The sequence below is a fragment of the Emys orbicularis genome, chromosome 10, assembly GCF_028017835.1.
Source record: "Emys orbicularis isolate rEmyOrb1 chromosome 10, rEmyOrb1.hap1, whole genome shotgun sequence".
NCBI lineage: Eukaryota > Metazoa > Chordata > Testudines > Emydidae > Emys > Emys orbicularis.
In genome coordinates, this window is record NC_088692.1 from 9,568,600 (window position 1) to 9,587,216 (window position 18,617).

Sequence of the window (18,617 nt, forward strand, 5' to 3'; positions counted from 1 at the left end):
CTTGGCAGGAAGGATGCTGGCCTTGCTCTGAGGGATTAAAGCAGGTATAAAATGAGAGATTATTGCTGCTCTGACAGGGACATAACTGATCTAACAGAGGGAGGGAGGAAGAAAGTGCTTTCCAAGTTATTAACCTGAAACACCTCTTCTAAGTCAGCATATTGGCTAACTTGGCTTGAAGACAGACAGCTCCAAATAGCAAGGATAGATGAACACACATCTAAAAACAGTAAATGTCTACCCCTTCCTAGCTTTCCTTCCCCTAAGATATTTTCCTGTACAGGCACTTTCTAGATTACATATTCTTGGGGACAGAAGAAATTCCAGTCAGGAAACAGGCCTTCCATCCCAACAAATAGAACACTCCCACAAATAAGCAACATTCAGAAGGAATTTTAATTAACCAAATGGTTCAGGGAAGGGGAGGGGGAACCCAAGAAACAGGATATTGCATCTTAAAGGTTGCATGTCAGTCATGAGGCATGCCTGCAAGCCAATGAAAGGAAACCATTTGGACCTTTGTCAGTGCAGAACCAGCCTCAGCATCCAGAACCACTTTTCCACTCCTTCCTTATATATGCTAAGTATTATATACATATATAAAAAAATACAAACTTTAGTTTGTTATAAAGTGGCTTCTCTCTCCTATGCTTGCTTGGCACATGAATGCATGCAAAGCTAGTAGGTTCTGAGGACTGCACAAACAGCAGGTTTTGGCAACAACAAACAAAACAAACCCCCCCCAAAAACAAAAAAGCAAAACCACACACAGCTAAAATAGATAAGCAAGATTAAAAGCCACTGAATTGAAACCATATATTTTCCCAATGGTATAGAATTAGGACTACAGCTACAACGTTTAAAACTGTTTTTGGAGTCTGTCATCCTCTCTCCCAATTCATGCCAAAGTTCATAGCAGCATAACACGAGATTCCTCAAGAAACATCAGGCCAGTGTTCTCTGCTTTAGGAGTGAGTTCACAGGTCAAAGTTCAGTCAGTCCGAAGAATCATGGGAGGATGCTCACTGTCTTCATCCAATCGCAGTGCATTGGTTTCATCTTCCAGGCAAGCTCCACCCACTGCACCCAGATCCTCTGTATAGGCTGCAGAAACAATGACAGTGTTTGGAGTTCAGCAGCAAAAATTGGAGCTTGGATGCAAGAAAGCTCCTGATGCAAGTTTATAAGCTGAAGTATAAGACACTACGCCAGCGGTGGGCAAACTTTTTGGCCCGAGGGCCACATCGGGGTTGCAAAACTGTATGGAGGTCCGGGTAGGGAAGGTTGTGCCTCCCAAACAGCCTGGCCCCCCGCCCCTTATCTGCCCCTCCCACTTCGCACCCCCTGACTGCCCCCCTCAGAACCCCTGATCCATCCAACCCCCCCACCGGCTCCTTGTCCCCTGACCGCCCCCAACTGTTCCCCCGGGACCCCACCCCCTATCAAATCCCCCCGCTCCCTGTCCCCTGACTGCCCCCTGGGATCCCCTGCCCCTTATCCGATCCCGGCCCCCTTACCATGTCGCTCAGAGCAACATGTCTGGCAGCTGCACCGTTCGGCCGGACCCAGACATGCTGCCCTGCAGGAGCTTGCAGCCTTGCCACCCAGAGCGCTGCCTGTGCAGCGGCGTGGCTGCGGGGAGGGGCCGGGGGCTAGCCTCCCCAGCCGGAGCTCAAGGGCCAGGCAGGATGGTTCCGCGGGCCGGATGTGGCCCACGGGTTGTAGTTTGCCCACCTCTCCACTACGCGCAATAGCACCACTGCCATTCTATATCGGCTTCGTCACAAGTTGGTGTTTTTTAAAACCAAGATTTGCTGATGAGGTCATCATCAGGCTTCCAAATTTAAGCAGAGCTCACTCCCTTGTTCTGAGCAGGTGGGCTGACAATTTTGACCCCCTCCCCGACACTGCTGTTGTCATCACAGCATTCACCCTGGGACGGTGAAATGTGTGATCTCCATGGCCAAATCTTCTGCCAGTGTGCCACCCACAAAGGAGCTGAGGGTACTCATACTGGTTATATTAACTATATACCTGGTTTCCACTCACTTAGGGAACCCTAACATACTCAAATTCTGGTCTCCACCAAGCCAGTACAGATTTAATCTGTATGTCGGAGACTGGTGGGACAGTGGCAAACGTCACCATGACAGCAACAGAAATATTGGGGTACCTTGTGCAACTCTTACAAAACAAGGACTGCCGTCCAGACGCTGTGCAGAAGCCAGTACCAAGAGTCTGTCCCAACACTACGTAAAGGTTAACAAAACCTCATAATCTAAGGCACATGTTACTATGGTATCCAAGTACAGTTCAATATTCAGTTCTGTCCAGACTGCCCAGAAAGTAGCAAAGACAAACGATCTGTCCAGTGAAGCTTCCAAAGTGGCTCTCAGTCATTAACAGCTACCCTCTTTTCCCACTATGACTAACAGAACAAGTTTACAGGTTCATAACAGGTTTACAGAGTCAAAGATAAAGGCCAAAACTTGGAAGAGCACAAGAAGCCATCTGGGATAGAGTCATCTTTAGAATAATTTTCTCCCAATTTTCCAGCATTATCCTTACCATGTCTTGTGGGTGATGAAGGCACATAAGTACCTTTTGTCACAGCAGCACTATATGTTTGTGCTACTAGTGGCCGGTCATGTGACGCAGACTCTAAAATTTCATTGGCTGGCTCCATACTGCCATCTAGCCTAGTGGGTAGAGAAAGAGATTAGATGTGCAGAAGTGGTTCAAGTAACAATCACCAATACAACTGCTGTCAATACTCCTGCAGGCCAGTTATGCAAAACCTCCACATTAGACATGCAAAAGATCATACATGTGTAATATTGAAGATTTTATTAATGCCTTTGGTCACTGTAATCAGTTCCTTAATCTTCAATGCCACACATCACTTGCATTGTGACCAAGAGGTGTCAGCCTTCCAGAGAATTGAAGGGAAAGCATTTGGTGCACTGCACTTCTCATCACAAACACTGAAGACAAATCATCTAAATGATGCCAAAGGCATACAAAGATCTAAGTGGCTGGAAGCTGAGGCTAGATACATTCAGACTAGAAATAGGGTGCAAATTTTTATTAATTTTTTAAACAATGAGGATTACCCAGTAGAACAATTCACCACAGTAATGTGGATTACCCATGACTTGAAATCTTTAAATCAAGATTAGATTTTTTTGTAGAAGATATGCTCTTGCCCAAAAAGACGTTATAGCCCTGATGCAGGAATTACTGGGTGAAATTCTATGACCTGCATTATACAGGTGGTCAGATTAGGTGATCATAATGGTGCCCTTCTAGCCTTAAAAATCTATGAATCCTTGCTATACTATCAGCCCTGCTCTCTCCTACACCATTCTACAGACCTGCTACTAAATAGACCATGTGGCTAGCCTACAGACAAGGTAGCTTAAAAGTAAGCCTGTCCCATGACATTAGATATCAGTGCAGGAGACAGTTTCTATATTTGTAAAATGGGGATAATGATGCTTCCCCACCTTTGGAAAGTTCTCATCCATGGATGAAGTCACATGTTTCATATTCTTGTTAAAGTAACTGAATTACCAGCTGCGTAGCAAGAGACCGAAGTATAGACTGACAGCAGATTGATTCTTGACTCCAATCAGACAGCATTAAGTTTCTGCTACGAAAGTGATGCTTAGTGTAACAGTTACTAAGAAGGAAGAAGCAAGGAGATTCTAAAGGTTACTCACCTCCTGCCACTGCTCTTAAAAGTATCAATACAAAAATGAGCTCTAAGAGTTGAGTTCAGCAGGAGGAAATGAGTTTTGGAACAGAGATTTTTGTCAGTCCAGTTATATTAGAAAACCAAATGTGACAAGTATACAGGTAGGACCGAGTCTGGACTTACTTGTGCTGTTTCATTAGCGTGCACTCTCCTCCTTCCTGGGGGTCCAGGTTGTACATATAGAGGTACCCATCAGAAGCTCCCACCAGTAAACGGGGAATCTTCTGGATTCTAGAAGAGATTAGGAGAGGACACAGAAAACCAAGTTTTAGGAATATGATAGAAACCACAATGTTCTGCTGGCATAAAACTAAGTGATCACTTTCCACTCACTTGCTCCCTCTCTACAGCTCGTAAGAAATCTGGTTCAATGGCTACATATGCAGGGCTCCCATGACAAAAGGAACATGCAGGGAAATCCGGCACAAAACTACCATTGGCATTAAAAGGAGCCATTTGTGTATGTCTTGTGCATGCCAATTAACTCACATGTGGAGGTAGTGTTGTCGAATGGCTAAAGGAGACAAGGAGTCAGAAGACTCTGGTTCGCATACTAGCTCTGCTACTCACTTGCTGTGGCATTATATGGCACTCGGTTTCACCATCTAACACGGCGATACACTTCCCTACCACACAGGCATGAGGTGAGGCTTATTTAATGTCTGCAGAGAGCTCTGAGATCAGATGAAATGTTATTAAATGTAACATGAAACCTGTAAGTCTGAGTAGATCAGCACACATTTATTAATTCCCCACAAAACACATTTAATACTGCACAGTTTATTGCTTTAATAGCTGTGCCAAATGCTCCACTTTTGGTTCAGACAGAATGAAGACTAAAATACGTCTAGTCGGTTAAAAAAGACTCGCGAATGCGATACTTTTACCCAAATTTAAGAGCTTGTCTTAGGAAGGTGCCAAATCTGGGGTCTGCAATTACCTTTAAAGTCTTCTATATTGGATAGTCACGACTGTCTAATGCAACAACTTAATACCAAATGCACTAACATTTCATTCAGCACTAACGGGGAATGAATATTCTAGGTCTGAGTCTGTTTTTAAAACACTCTTCCTTCACTATGAAGGATTTCTGGAAGCTCACAAAATCCTCTTTAAAAAGCAATTAATTCCACAATCATCCTTGAAGAAACATTATGCCTTCTGTTTCAGTCGGGCTATGAGCAATTAGTTTTCACACACTGTTCCTGAGCATGAGGAAGCTTTGAAATGGTTACCAAATGACAATTCAACCCCGGATGTGTTCTATACATTAGCCATTTAGCTATAGATGAGATGTGGGACCTGACAAGCCAGAAAACCTTGGAACATTATCTACTCTGTCAATGCTTCCTTTGCTTGATACTGGCAGTCCACCGGGTGGTGGGGAAAAAAACGTCATCTCCTTACTCACGTGGCAAGAGCACAGATGTTTTTGTGTCCACAGAATGGCAGACGGACTGTAGCAAAGGCTCTACCCTGGTTAAACATTTCTGTGACTTGAGAGGGCAGATAGCTTGTGGAGGACAACAGCATTTTTCCGAAGTAACCTGTCCAGGTAGTGGGCTCTTCTTGAGGTCTAAAGTTCAGGAGGAAGAAAAAGGAAAGTTGAATTCTATTGCGTACTTTGACATTAAAAACAACCGGCAACGGGAGAAGGATGGCTGGTGGTCTTTTTACTTTACGATGTATAAAGGCTCTTTTCCTTGTTTGCCCCCTCCCCCTTAGAAATAACACTACTGATAAGTCTGGTATCCCCTATTTTTGTTGGGCTTCTCACTGTAAGTCTCATGTACTACGAGCACTCTTAGCCCTTTAGTGAATGGATAGGATATTAAATTGCTCACTTTTTTTCCCTACTTCTAAAATTGCATTACAAAGTGTTAAAAACAAAATTTTAAGCAACCTGACTATAAAAAAGAATCACTTTCATTCTCAATCAAGTTTCACTCTCGTTTATCTAGTGTCATAATCCAACTATTATCCAGAATCTCTCAGAGAGAACAGTAAACAACATCTGAATTTCTAATATAACGATCATGCAGGAAAATTGAAAAACTTTCTAGAACTCCTTTATGCATCATGAAGCAGCAGAAAGGGCACAAATCCAAATTCCCTTTGCAGGTCACCTTTGAAATGATAATGTAGAGAGTCAATATGCTCCATGCTCTCACCCGCACAAATGTAAGTGTTTTTAGTTGCAGCCTTTTATGGCACTCCATGCATGTCAGTACTATGATATATACAGGTGGGGGAAGAGGACTGACTTTGTACAGTAAAATACCTTTCCTATTTACAGAGGGACATGTGTATCTCAGCTGCTGAATTCAGCCAGCTGATCCACAATTGTCTTGCTATGCCCTTAACAGTAAGGGGTTTTCAAAAGAAGGAAGTATCCAAGTCAGGGGTGGGCAAACTTTTTGGCCCAGGGGCCACATCTGGGTGGGGAAATTGCATGCAGGGCTATGGATGTAGGGCTGGGGCAGGGGGCGGAGGTGCGGGAGGGAGTGCGGGGTACAGGAAGGGGCTCAGGGCAAGGGGTTGGGGTGCAGCAGGTTGAGGTGCAGGAGGGGTTTGGAGTGTGGGCTCCAGCCCGGTGCCACTTACCTTGCGTGGCTCCGGGGTGGCAGCGGCGCGCAGCGGGGCTAAGGCAGGCTCCCTGCCTGTCCTGGCCCTGCGCTGCTCCCGTAAGCGGCCGGCACCATGTCCCTGGGACCCCTGGGGGGGGCAGAGTGCTCCACACGCTGCCCTCGCCTGCGGGTACCTCCCCCGAAGCTCCCATTGGCCACAGTTCCCCGTTCCCGGCCAATGGGAGCTGCGGAGGGCAATGCCCTCTGCTCCCTCTTCCCCCTGGGGCCGCAGGGACATGGTGCTAGCCACTTCTGGGAGCGGTGCGGGGCCAGGGCAGGCAGGGAGCCTGCCTTAGACCGGTGGCGCCACAGGGGTGGCAATCCCGTGGGTTGGATCCAAAGCCCTGACGGGCCGGATCCGGCCCACGGGCCGTAATTTGCCCACCCCCGGTCCAAGCTCCTGAGAATTCATTCAGACTGTCAAACAACAAGTCTGTTTCTTGAGCATTTCTGAAACTTACTTTTCTTTCACAGTCTCGAGTTTGAAGATGTGCACTGTCTCTGTGTTACTGGATGCAGAGAGGAACATGCCATCCATGCTGAAGGCCAATGAGCAGATGCTTACACACCTAGAAGAGAGAGTAACCGCATAAATGTCTACATACTAGCGCTATGCCAAACAGGAAATGGAGAAAAGGTATCATTAATTCATATTGAGCTCACGAGTCTCAGTTAAAATGGGAATATTAGTTCCCCACACTAGCATATAGGGTCTTTGTCACTGAATATTTCCAGCCTCTTCAGTTATTAATCCAGCTGCATTGTGCAGGCCAGGAAAAATTCTGGAAACGTTGCAGAAAGGTGGGAAAAGACAGCTTTCCTTGTTCAGTCTCATATCAGAGATTTACAGACCACTCACAGTTAAACCAAGATCTCCAAAGGACTTAGAGCCTGTGTCCACTGCCCTCTGTGAATCAGAAAAGGGAAAAGATTTCTAGAGAGAACATTCTGAACTCTTTTCATTGACATTTCCTGATTCGCTTACAGAGACAGAATCTCAGGCTTCTGAGTTGGACTTCTCGTTATCCACTGGATTTCAGCTGAGACCCCAGCTAGGGAACCAGTGGGCATCAGAGTCCAAATTCAGTCTACCCGTCTCTATATAAAGCCCAATGCAACTACATGGCTAAGTATCACAGAAACTGGAGTATTATACCAGTGACTTATTGGAATCAAAATGGTTAAAGAGATTTGAAGAAGTGTGAAAACAAGCTATCCGCTATTTACACGTTATTTTTCTGTCATGAAATCTGAGCATGCCCCAAATGTGAACTTGAAGACCTTCGTGAAATGAGTTTGTTAGTCTCGAGAGAGGCCAAGGACTGAATGAATCAGAGACCAAACACTTGAATCCGTTCTTTTCAATACCTATTCTAGTGTTTTATACTGTAGATTAGTGCAGCCACACATAGTACCATAATCATACCAGATACTTTACAATAGTTGACCTGTGTCAAACAAGTACCTGCACCAATAAATTTCCAATCTAAAAGCAAGAGCAAGTACAATACTGCATGGCTAGCTTTGGAAGGGAAGGAGGTTAGCATTCATTCAATTGGAAGTTGTTCCAGGAACACTGATAGTGGGAAAGCAAGAGTGGGTGAAGGCTACTGTGATGCTGGCAGACCAGGTGCCAGCTCATGTCAAGATCCCCATGTCTCAACTGAGCAATGATAAATACATAGCTGGAATCACTCTGGCTCACCTGTGTGTTAGTCCTGTTAAAATAGGTATTAGAAGAATGTGGTCAGCATTTGTTGCTTCTCTCTCCCACCCCGCCCCAGCGAGGATTCTTACTCCTGAGGGCATTCTGCGCCAAAACAGTTAAAATTCTGCAAATTTTATTTGTCAAACAAATGTGGAGGCTCCAGCATGGCATTGGGGAGCACAGGCCACTGGCTGCACAGAGGTGGGAGATCACTGTGCAGCTCTCCCCGGGACACGGACTCAACAGGGAAGCTGCACCCGACCCTGACACAGCATAAGGACCTGGCCTGTTCCAGAAGCACCCCAAGGCCCTGCCCGCTGTGTGGGCAAGCCGGCTCAGCAAGCCAGGATCCAAGTGTGGAGGAGGTTAATGTGGAGGGATCCAGATGTGGGTTGAGAGAGTTCTGTGTGGGGAAATCTGGTTGTGGGCGAATCAGTGGGGGGATCCGGGTGCGAGGGGGTGGGAAATCGTGATGCAAAGGGGCTTGTTGGGGGGTTCTGGGTGCAACGGTAATGGAACCCTGCAGGGGGGTGAATGTGGTTGGGGCTCAGTGAGGGGGGCTGGGTGTGGGGGGGATAGAGCTCAGCAGTGGGGTCTGGGTGTGGGGAGGCTCAGTGGTGGGGTTCAGATGCTGGGGGACTGGGGCTCAGTGGGGTGGGGATCCAGGTGCAGTTGGTTGGGGTGGGGTGGGCATGTGGTCCAGGTGCGGGGGAGTAAGGCTCATCGAGGGTGTTCTGGATGCACGAGGGTGGGCGGATGGGGGAGCAGCTCCCTGTACAGGAATCCCTTCCCCTGCAGCTGAGGAGCAATGGGTGCAGGAAGGGTGTGTGTGTGTGGGGGGGTGTTTGCAGAGCTTCCTGCATCTGGGAGAGAAATCTGGGGGTGGGTCTGACCCCGGCCCCGGATGCCAAGCAGGGGAAGTAGTAGTCCCATCCTCCCCAGCCAAGCCAGGACTAGCAGCTGAGCCCAGCGCAGGGTAGGAGCCACCAGCCAGGTCTTCTCCAATCCCGCCTCCTGCCTCACAGTGATTTATCTTTCTGCCGGCTGCCCTGGGCACCCAAACCATATTGCTGGGGCGAGTCGCAGACTGCTCTTGTGGCTTCCCTGTCAGAAAGTCATTTTTCGGGGGGGGGGAGGGGGGAAGCAAAGAAATCTGCGGGGAACATACATTCTGTGCAATCGCACTGGCACAGAATTTCCCCAGGAGTAGAAGATGAGTCATGCAAGTGGATTCCGCCGATAAAAATGAGTTTGTACATAGCAGGAGAGGGATAGAAGCCCCCAAATAAAAGGAACTAAGTATCCCTATGCAGCTTGGACTCTGGGAGGCAAGGTTTTTCTTGGCATAGGCAAGAGATCTTCAGCTGCTTAGCCTGGGTTAGCCCTAAAGGACATGCAGAGCTTGCTGATTATAGAAGCTTCTATTAGCTTTTGAAACTTATTTGTGTGTATATTTACCTGCTTTAACCTTGTAAAATAACTCTTGTTTCTTTTTTCTATTTAATAAATCTTCATATAGTTTATTATAGGATTGGCTACAAGTGTTGTCTTTGGTGTGAGATCTAAAGTGCAACTGACCTTGGGTAAGTGAGTGGTCCTTTGGGACTAGAAGTAACCTGAATATTGAAGTGATTCTACCATCTATCACAAAGGTACGCTCACCTGGGTGACAAGATAGGTTGGAGTAAGGAAGGAGACTATATTTGACTCCATGTTAAAGCTGTTTTAGTGCCTGAAGAGTTCACACTTGATAATTGGTTGGTGAAATCTAAATATAGAACTCACAACTAATTTGGGATTTGTGCCCTGCTTCCTAGCAGTCTGCCCTGAGATTGGTACTCATGCTCTCGAGTCACTGTAGGCAGTGTTACACATAATGATGCAGAATTCAGGAGACACGCTTGAGTAGTCTCTAGAGAGGGGCTTTTGGAGCAGATGAGTAAAGAGATGTAGGCAGAAGTGGATTAGTTAGTTCTTTGCAGAGATGCTTGGACTGAATGTGGAAGGGGGATGTCTGTTCAGAGATCTGGGGTTGGAAAGAGATTGTAAGATCAGAAAGAAACAAAACAATCTTCCCATTTGAATATACAGAGACAGAGAAAGAGCAGAGTATAGGAAGGTGAAGGCTAGAGGAGAAGATTGCAATTGTCAAGAAGGAAAGTTACCAGAGTATGGACAAGTATCTTAACACTGACAAAGGGACAAATTTTGGAAATGTTGATCTGAAAGGCAGAGTGTGTGAAAGGGAAGGAAAGAAGAGTTGAAGAGGTCACCAAGATTGAGCCTGGGTGATTGAAAGAGTGGTGTCATCTTAACTGGGTTTTTAATCGGTCACCACTGCCACACAGAATTCAGCTGCCATCTAGTCCCTATGGATATTCTCAGTTTAGAAAGACAAGAAAGCAAAAACATAAGTTTATGAAAAATGCCCATTAAAACTATTAGAATCTAAGGGACCCTCTGACACATCTATAGTGAACGTTTTTAATGTTTACACTCAGTTTCACCAAAAAAGTGTACTTCTAACGTTGAGAGGTAAGAGTAATCAAAATGTATTCTGAAGGTTTTGGAAGTATATTAGAACCTTCAATGAATGCCAGTATGGCCAAAGGTTAAGTACAAGACCTTGCTTGTCATTGCTGGAAAAGACAGACTATATATACATACATAACTGATAAGCTCTCTTTAGTTAGAAGCTTCTGGTGACATTGGCAAACAAATAAACTGCTTGAATAACTTTGAGCTAATGACATATGAATACATTATTATAATGTACATTTGTTACGTAGATGGGAAAGTCTGAGGAAAGTGATTGTTCCTTAACGCTGCCTGCTTCTGATCTCCTGATGAAACTGCACAAAGCAGACTATCACCTGTTCATAATTAACAGTAACTGGAAATTGAGTGAGATTTAAGTACAATGTAAAAGTGTCATTCCATCACAAGTATCATTGCCAATCAAAGCTATAAAATTAAGATTCTGCAGTTTATGAAAACATGTATAAATCTCAAAATTAGACTTTCATAAGTGATCCATTCCCTGTCTCCCATTCCCAGCTTCTGGCAAAGAGAGGTTAGGGACACCATCCCTGCCCATCCTGTTTAATAGCCATTGATGGACCTATCCTCCATGAATTTATCTAGTTCTTTTTTAAACCCTGTTACAGTTTTGGACTTTACAACATTCTCTGGCAAAGAGTTCCACAGGTTGACTATGCGTTGTATGAAGAAATACTTTTTTGTTTGTTTTAAACCTGCTGCCTATTAATTTCATTTGGTGACCCTTAGTTCTTGTGTTATGAGAAGGAGTAAATAACACTTCCTTATTTACTTTCTCCACACCAGTCATGATTTTATAGACCTCTATCATAACACCCCCTTAGTCATCTCTTTTTCAATTCAAGCCAGATTCCAGTATGACTTCCATCATTGTTCACTTATGTTAACCCCAGAATGGCTAGCAAGTAGATCTGAAAAGAGTTCATCTCAACCCTTAAAATATTCTAATAATCATAAAAGGTACATTGCATAAAAACCACCACCCTCATTCTTCAAAATAAAAAATTCCCAAGTGGTCAATTTACACTTCCTCTGAAAGAATGTTCAGATGACAGCAAATATGTAGTAGAAGTGAGGTATACTTAAAGTTTAGTGTGGTTATTCTCCACACTCTAAGATTTAGCTCACTTTGTTATATGTTAGTATTAACACTCAGCAAGGTCTCTTCATAATACGGAGTAGTTGCATAAACAACTCTAGTAACAAATTATTGTGAGGTGAAAGAGTACCGTTTTTCATAAAGGCAGTAATGCACCACCACACTGAAAGGAGGTCATCGGGTGCATTGTATTAAGCATCCACAGATGTTTAACTTTTTTAAAACTAGATTTTAAAAGAAAAAACTTAAATCAGCTCTTCATCAGCTATGTATTGCATGTGTACATTGCAGAAAAGAGTTAGGTGAAAAGCCAGTAAGTTTTCCCTAAATGGCAAAACAGTTTTGGATGCTTGATAATGAAGTAAATAGAACAGTATGTATGGCATTTTTTCAAAAGTACTTCAAGATTTGTGTTTTGCTCCCTTGCGCTCTCTCTACTGCAAGTCCGTCTCATATGTTCTCTTCTGCCTCAAGCTTTTAAAATAAGCGTTTCTACTTTAGAAGTCAGGCCTTCACTTCCTTTTCTTGTTGCAAGGCTTTTGGAGGGCTTGATATATCATGGGAAACTGTAAGAACAAGCATTTTTTGTTCCCCATTTCCATCATTCAACAGGAAAACACCTGGCCTAATTTGAGCTTCTTGTATGCTCTATTCTGATTGAGACAGTGGGAAGCCAGGGAAAGGGGTTGGTTAGAAATCATCCTAAAAATCAGGACAGCATTCTTCCTCCTTACAACTACAATTTTTAGGCTAACTCTAGCATTTCTTGACATACTAGTCAATCAGCCAGTGTTTAATACTGATATAGCTTTCTAAATAATATGGTTCAGCAGTCCAATGAACGAACCCAGTTTTGGACACAAACATGAGTGTTAAATCTCTAAAGCCCTTCAGTAGTTCAGATATCAGAAATAAACCTCACAAATCTTGAGCAGGAAAGATATCTTTCCTAACACCAGCATCATTACCGCACCACAAGCAGCAGTGCTATAGCTGGCATGGCTTGATGTGTATTGATACAGTCTGTCAGTGTGCTGGAGCATCTTATGGTGGAAATATATCAGAGGTCTGCAAAGTGGGCAGGTTGTTGGTCAAGTCAGAAAGAGCTGTAGAGGGCCATGTTCTCTCTCGCTTTCTCACAAACCTGGTCTGTAACTTTAAGGGATCCAGGATCAATTGTAGTGAAGTATAAACTTTACTTCAGTTACTATGACTCATGGCTATACAAAAGGTCAGCTACAGAATATATTGGAAATCTACCGCAAGGAACAGGCTTCAGAGAATGAGCTTTTTTGAACTTCACCTCTTCACTCCCCTTCGGAATTCAAAGAGTTTCTGTCCCTCTGGAATGGAAAATACTCGGATCACTGTCCCCTATGAAGAAAAAAACCAAGCCTCATTCCTCAATTTAAATACCTGCTTTGTGGTTCTCACTCTAGTCAGCGTGCACAAAGATCAGAGTACCATCATAACCAGTTCATACTGTGCAATTCTTGTCACAGTTGCTGCACACCAGATAAGAGTCACTCAACATAAGCCAGTCACATATATCCTTCGAGTTTATTTTTAGAGGGTGGGAAAAGCAGAGAGAGGATGGGCTTAATAGCTGACCTACAAAGTTGAAGAGAAGGAGTTATGCATCAAGGAGGAGCCTTTTCCCTTTCTGAGCATACTTCTAACAGTATTTCTTTTCCTTGTGGAAAGGAAATGCAACTAGCGCTACCTCCTAGGCATGGTACCATGTGATAAAAGTAAAGAAAATGGTATGCACTTCAGTTCGGTTCTGAGAGCGAGCGCAATAGTCCAGTCTAATACAGAATGAGATGAGCCTGTGCGGATTTGTGCAATTCAGACAGAAGTTGTCAGTCTGTGCCAGGTATAGGCTAGTCATTTCTCTCTATTCCACTTCGACTTTTACTGTCTTGTTTCTGTTTTATGATTCTACCTTCCTAATAATACACAAGATAGCTAACTTTCAATAAATATACTTAATCACTGACGGGGGATGTCCTGACTACAGACAATCAGATGTAATGTAGTTATTTAAAAGCCTTGTTACCACTAATATCAGTAGCTCCTAATTCAGAGATTTTTAATTATATCAGCCAACCTCTCTTTTTAGTACTTGTGAAACATTTAGGATACTTTGAAACACTACAAAGTAAGCTTCACGCTGATCCATACAGTCACCACCAAATCAAAACCTACCTTTTCTGATGCCGTGGCAAGTTTAGTGCCATTTGCATCAAAGGCCAATGCAGCCAAGGGACTATCATGAGCTGGGATCATATTAGCAGCTCTCTGCAAGAATAAACCAATAAAATATAGAAATTAGTATAGTGCAGATAAAAAAAGTAAAATCAGAACAAAAAATGCAAGGCTGGATGTTTAAGAGAACCCAAACAAATGTACATTATCTTGTTTTAGACCTGGTAATATACTGGAATGTACAACTTCACTAAAACATTAACATCACCATTCATGAAAATGATTGACAGCACAAAAGATATCTTAAGGAAAAAACTAGGGTTGTCATATGATTAAAAAAATCACAATCACGAGATTAATAAAATAGTCATGATGAATCAGTTTTAATCGCACTGTTAAACAATACTAGAATTCCAATTTAAATTTATTATAAATATTTTTGGATGTTTTTCTACATTTTCAAACACATTGATTTCAATTACAACATAGAATACAAAGTGTACGGTGCTTACTTTATATTTTGATTACAAATATTTGCACTGTAGAAAAAGATAAGCAAAAGAAATAGCATTTTTCAATTCACCTCATACAAGTACTGTAGTGCAATCCCTATCATGAAAGTGCAACTTACAAATGCAGATTTTTTCTTTATTTTTTTTTAAAACATAACTGCACTTAAAAACAAAACAATGTAAAACTTTAGAGCCTACAAATCAAAGCTTGAAGGGGCATATGAATGATTAGCATATCTGGCATGTAAATACCTTGCAATGCCGCTACAACAGTGCCATGCAAACGCCTATTCTCACTTTCAGGTGACATTATAAATAAGTTTTTTCATTTATGGGAAATAATGCTGCCTGCTTCTTGTTTGTCTTAGTGATTGGCTGAACAAAAGTAGGACTGAGTGGACTTCTAAGAGGTGAATAGAAAAAACACTTTCTTTTGCTTCTCTTTTTTACAGTGCAAATATTTAATAAAAAAATATAAAGTGAGCACTGTACACTTTGTATTGTGTGTTGTAATTGAAATCAACGTATTTGAAAATTTAGAAAAACATCCAAAAATATTTATAAATAAATTTAAATTGGTATTCTATTTTTGTTTAACAGTGTGATTAATCATGACTATTTTTTTAATCTAGTTAATGCATGTGATTAACGCAAAACAAATTGTGATTGACAGCCCTAGGAAAAACTATTTCAATCCTGTTTATTTTGTATCTATAATGCTCAACACTACCCATTAATCAAATGTAGTATTACCCCTTTACTGTGTTCCACTGTCTTCTGCCCAGCTTCAGTAACAGACCAACTACAGTAGAGACCTCCTTCCACAATAATGATCTCAAGTAATTTGATTTCCATTAACTCCTCTTTGAGCTTATTAAGCCAAGTCTCAAAAAAAGCACATCTTTGAAGTGCCAGTAGTACTGACAAGGACTCTCACCAGATTGATGGTGTCAAAGACTTGCACCTCTCCGATGGCCGCACTTCCTGGGTAAGCCAGATAGCAATTGTCATTGTTTATTGACAAGGCGCACAAGCCTATGAAGGATAAGCAAAAAAGGATTAGAGAGGCAGAGGCCAAAACTTACCCATCAGAGGTTTAGTTCTATATTCAGATCAAGTTACAAAATATCAAAATTTAACTCAAAGCCCGGTGTTCTCAGAAGGGACTTAAATGGGATGGGGGCTGGACAATCTTGAGGCCAACAGCCACCAATTTAAAAAACTGATATATCATTTTAAGACTGAAATAGTAATTCGAAAGGTATAGAAACTGATGAAGAGCCAAGAATTTCCTGGGTTCACAGTTAGCGATACCTAAAACATTATCCCTACAGATGCATTTTGCAGTGTTGCAATGCAAATTCCGGTGACATCCTGCTCATTATGGTTTCTTCACTGTTCAATTATGATCAAGTCTGAATAATATCCCTAGGAAATTTTTCACCTGATCAGGAAAATAAGGTACTGGAAAAAAAAGTTTCACATAAGATGGCAGAGATTTTTTTTTTTTTAATTTGTGATGGTATGAATTCAAAGAAATTCTCAAAAATCCCCTTAGTGTCATGGTGCAAGTTCAGCATCCTTTGAATCTGAATATACTTCAGGGTTTAGCAGCTAACTCCCACTGTCAAGTGGGAATAAAGATTCTATTGAGAGCTCTACACAATTTCCTATAAGAAACAGTCGCACACAATGAAAGAGACTTTACATTCCTTGCGTTTCTTAAATTAACTGAGCCCCTAGATAGATATTCACCAGCAGGGTTGGGGGGCGTCTCCCTGATTGTATGCAGCACCTTCATGTCTCGTATGTTATGTATGTACAGAGACTCTTCTAGGCATACTATCAGCCTCTAGAGAAAGGGGAGAGGAAAATAAAGACAAAATTAAATATATTAAAAGGAATTTGTACAATTTCTTACAGATTACCACAACCTGTGTCCAAAACATATTAGGCAATTTTCAAACACAAAGGCAGAAAGTCCTTGCCCAATTCAGTGCTAGTCATTTCTGAGTTGATGGGAAGAATTAACATTAAGCTGAGACAATCTACACCTCTTTATAAGACTGTCCTATACTGAAAACTTATAGGGGCATAGCTACATCAGCTAAGGGTGTAAAAACCCCACACCCTAACTGACTTAACTATAGCAACATAACCCCTAGCATAGATGCAGCTATGTTGACAGAAGGCAGCTTCCTTCTGACATAGGTAACTAAGAGCTAGTCTATACTACCCGCCCGGATCGGCGGGTAGAAATCGATCTCTCGGGGATCGATTTATTGCGTCTCATCTAGACGGATAAATCGATCCCCGAATCGACGCGCGTACTCCCACCTCGTCAGGAGGAGTAAGCGCTGTCGACGGGGGAGCCGCGGCGGTCAATTTGCCGCCGTCCTCACAGTGGGGTAAGTCAAATAGGATACGTCGAATTCAGCTACGCTATTTGCGTATCTTAAATCGATTTCTCCCCTCCCCCCCCGTGTAGACCTAGCCTAAGTTCAGGGAGTTGGTTGTTCCTACACAGACATAACCCCGCCCCCCGTTGGTGTAGTATGCATCTACACTATGATCTATGCCGGTAGAGTCTCTGTAGCGTAGATATATGCTTATTCTCAGCAATACCCAACAACTGGGTTACTTGCACACCCTGGGATTTAAGGTATATTGTCTAACTAATACAGCCCTCAACCCTACAAAAAGACTCAACAACTTCCACAGTATTTCCCATATAGAAAGCATTAAGTTTAAGGAACTCTTATGTAGTTCTTGAATCAATTATTGAGAATTATGTTCTGGGGGATGTTTTACGACAACGTTCATACTCAACAGACTTTCACACAAATGAAGAGGTTAATTGCCTATACCATTCCAGGGCTAGAAGCAGGAAAGTTAACATTAGCAGTTTCAAACTATTTTTTGGCACCAGAGGGAAATAGTACTTGGCAGGGGCCATACCCCCAGCCTGTCAAGAGACATTTCTAAACCCAAACATTACTACTTACCTGTCTATTTAGTTTGACAGCCAGGATTGTATTGGAATAGCTGTAGTTGCAAATCTCAGTCCCCTTCTTAAAGTGGCAGACTTTCAGCTTGCGTGGGGCTTTAAGGCTAACTATGGCCACCAAGCTACTGGAGAACAGCCTCTCCACGATGCACACATCTTCTGTGTCGGCTAAGGAGTTACAAAAGGGAAAGGGAAGTAAGAAATTCCATGTTAGAGAAAAAGTACCCTACAGACCACAAAAAGTCTGAAGCCAATCCACAAGAAGTGAGAACAGACTATAATCTTAATTTGCGAACAGAACCCTACACACTGAATTCTGATTTACAAAGCCCCTTCTTCAGATGCCATAGTATTTTACATGTTTGTAAAATGTGAGGGTATTTTTAAAATGGGTTTACTTGTTATTTGTGTAGACATTATTAATAGGATACTGAATGGTTGCATCAAAATCTCATAAAAGGAAAGAATCTTACATTGTGTGATGTATAGTGAAATGAACAGGTGACTGCCTAGATAAATGCTAGATAAATTTAGTACCCCTGTGTGTGTGAAAAGCTTTATGATGCCAAGTAACCTGGAATTTATGCACACATCTGCATGCAGACAGAAAAACTATTGTACACAAGGCAATTGGTAAATTGGTTGTTCTGAAACTATAAGGGCCACCGGCTCTTCCCATGCCACTTTCATTTTTCTGAGGTCTCACATCTGAAAACTGACCAGGCATGATCTCAAATAGCTGTAAAAACTGACATGAGGACTGAGCATCTGGATAATCCACTGAGCCACAGAGAGCAGTGACTCCTTCTCCCTGCTGGATCAATAGTAGCATTTTCTAGGACAGTTGGCTGTATATATGCATTTAATATTAAAGTGGAAAGAAGAAATGAATCTGTTAAGCACTCTCCTGTTCAGATACTTATCAGATGCCTACAGGAGTTCTAGAGCTGTAAATAAATATCTGCTAAAAGCCTGATGTTCCATTATAGACTCAGTCAAGACAAGCTCCTTGAGCCTTCCTGCCTTGATCCATTATTGTAAATCTACCATTTCAAAATCAATATTTGGATTAGTGCAATGCTGATGCTTGCCAAACACGAAAACTGCCTGAGAGAACTATTTCTGAGGGCTTCAGAGGCA

The 18,617-nt window shown here is 42.6% G+C and overlaps 1 protein-coding gene across 1 annotated transcript; it reads right to left on the reverse strand.

Moving 5' to 3' along the window:
- Positions 1-378: 378 nt before the first annotated feature.
- Positions 379-17,557, reverse strand: WIPI2 (WD repeat domain, phosphoinositide interacting 2). Its single transcript, XM_065411922.1, has 10 exons — positions 17,476-17,557; positions 16,226-16,322; positions 15,408-15,505; positions 13,959-14,051; positions 13,054-13,124; positions 6,846-6,953; positions 5,169-5,333; positions 3,881-3,988; positions 2,569-2,699; positions 379-1,104 (listed from the first exon to the last, which is right to left on the reverse strand). The coding sequence occupies exons 2-10, from the start codon at positions 16,269-16,271 to the stop codon at positions 992-994; spliced, it is 933 nt and encodes a 310-aa protein (XP_065267994.1). The 5' UTR covers positions 16,272-16,322; positions 17,476-17,557; the 3' UTR covers positions 379-991.
- Positions 17,558-18,617: the final 1,060 nt, after the last annotated feature.

Bases quoted from the DNA above. Each gene is read 5' to 3' on its own strand.
- WIPI2 (XM_065411922.1), bottom strand. From the start codon at position 16,271: ATGAAGGTGCTGCATACAATCAGGGAGACGCCCCCCAACCCTGCTG. The intron at 14,052-15,407 runs GTGAGAGTCCTT...TTATTCTTGCAG, and splicing joins TCTTTGACACCATCAATCTG to AGAGCTGCTAATATGATCCC. The intron at 1,105-2,568 runs GTAAGGATAATG...TTGTTTCTGCAG, and splicing joins TTCATCACCCACAAGACATG to CCTATACAGAGGATCTGGGT.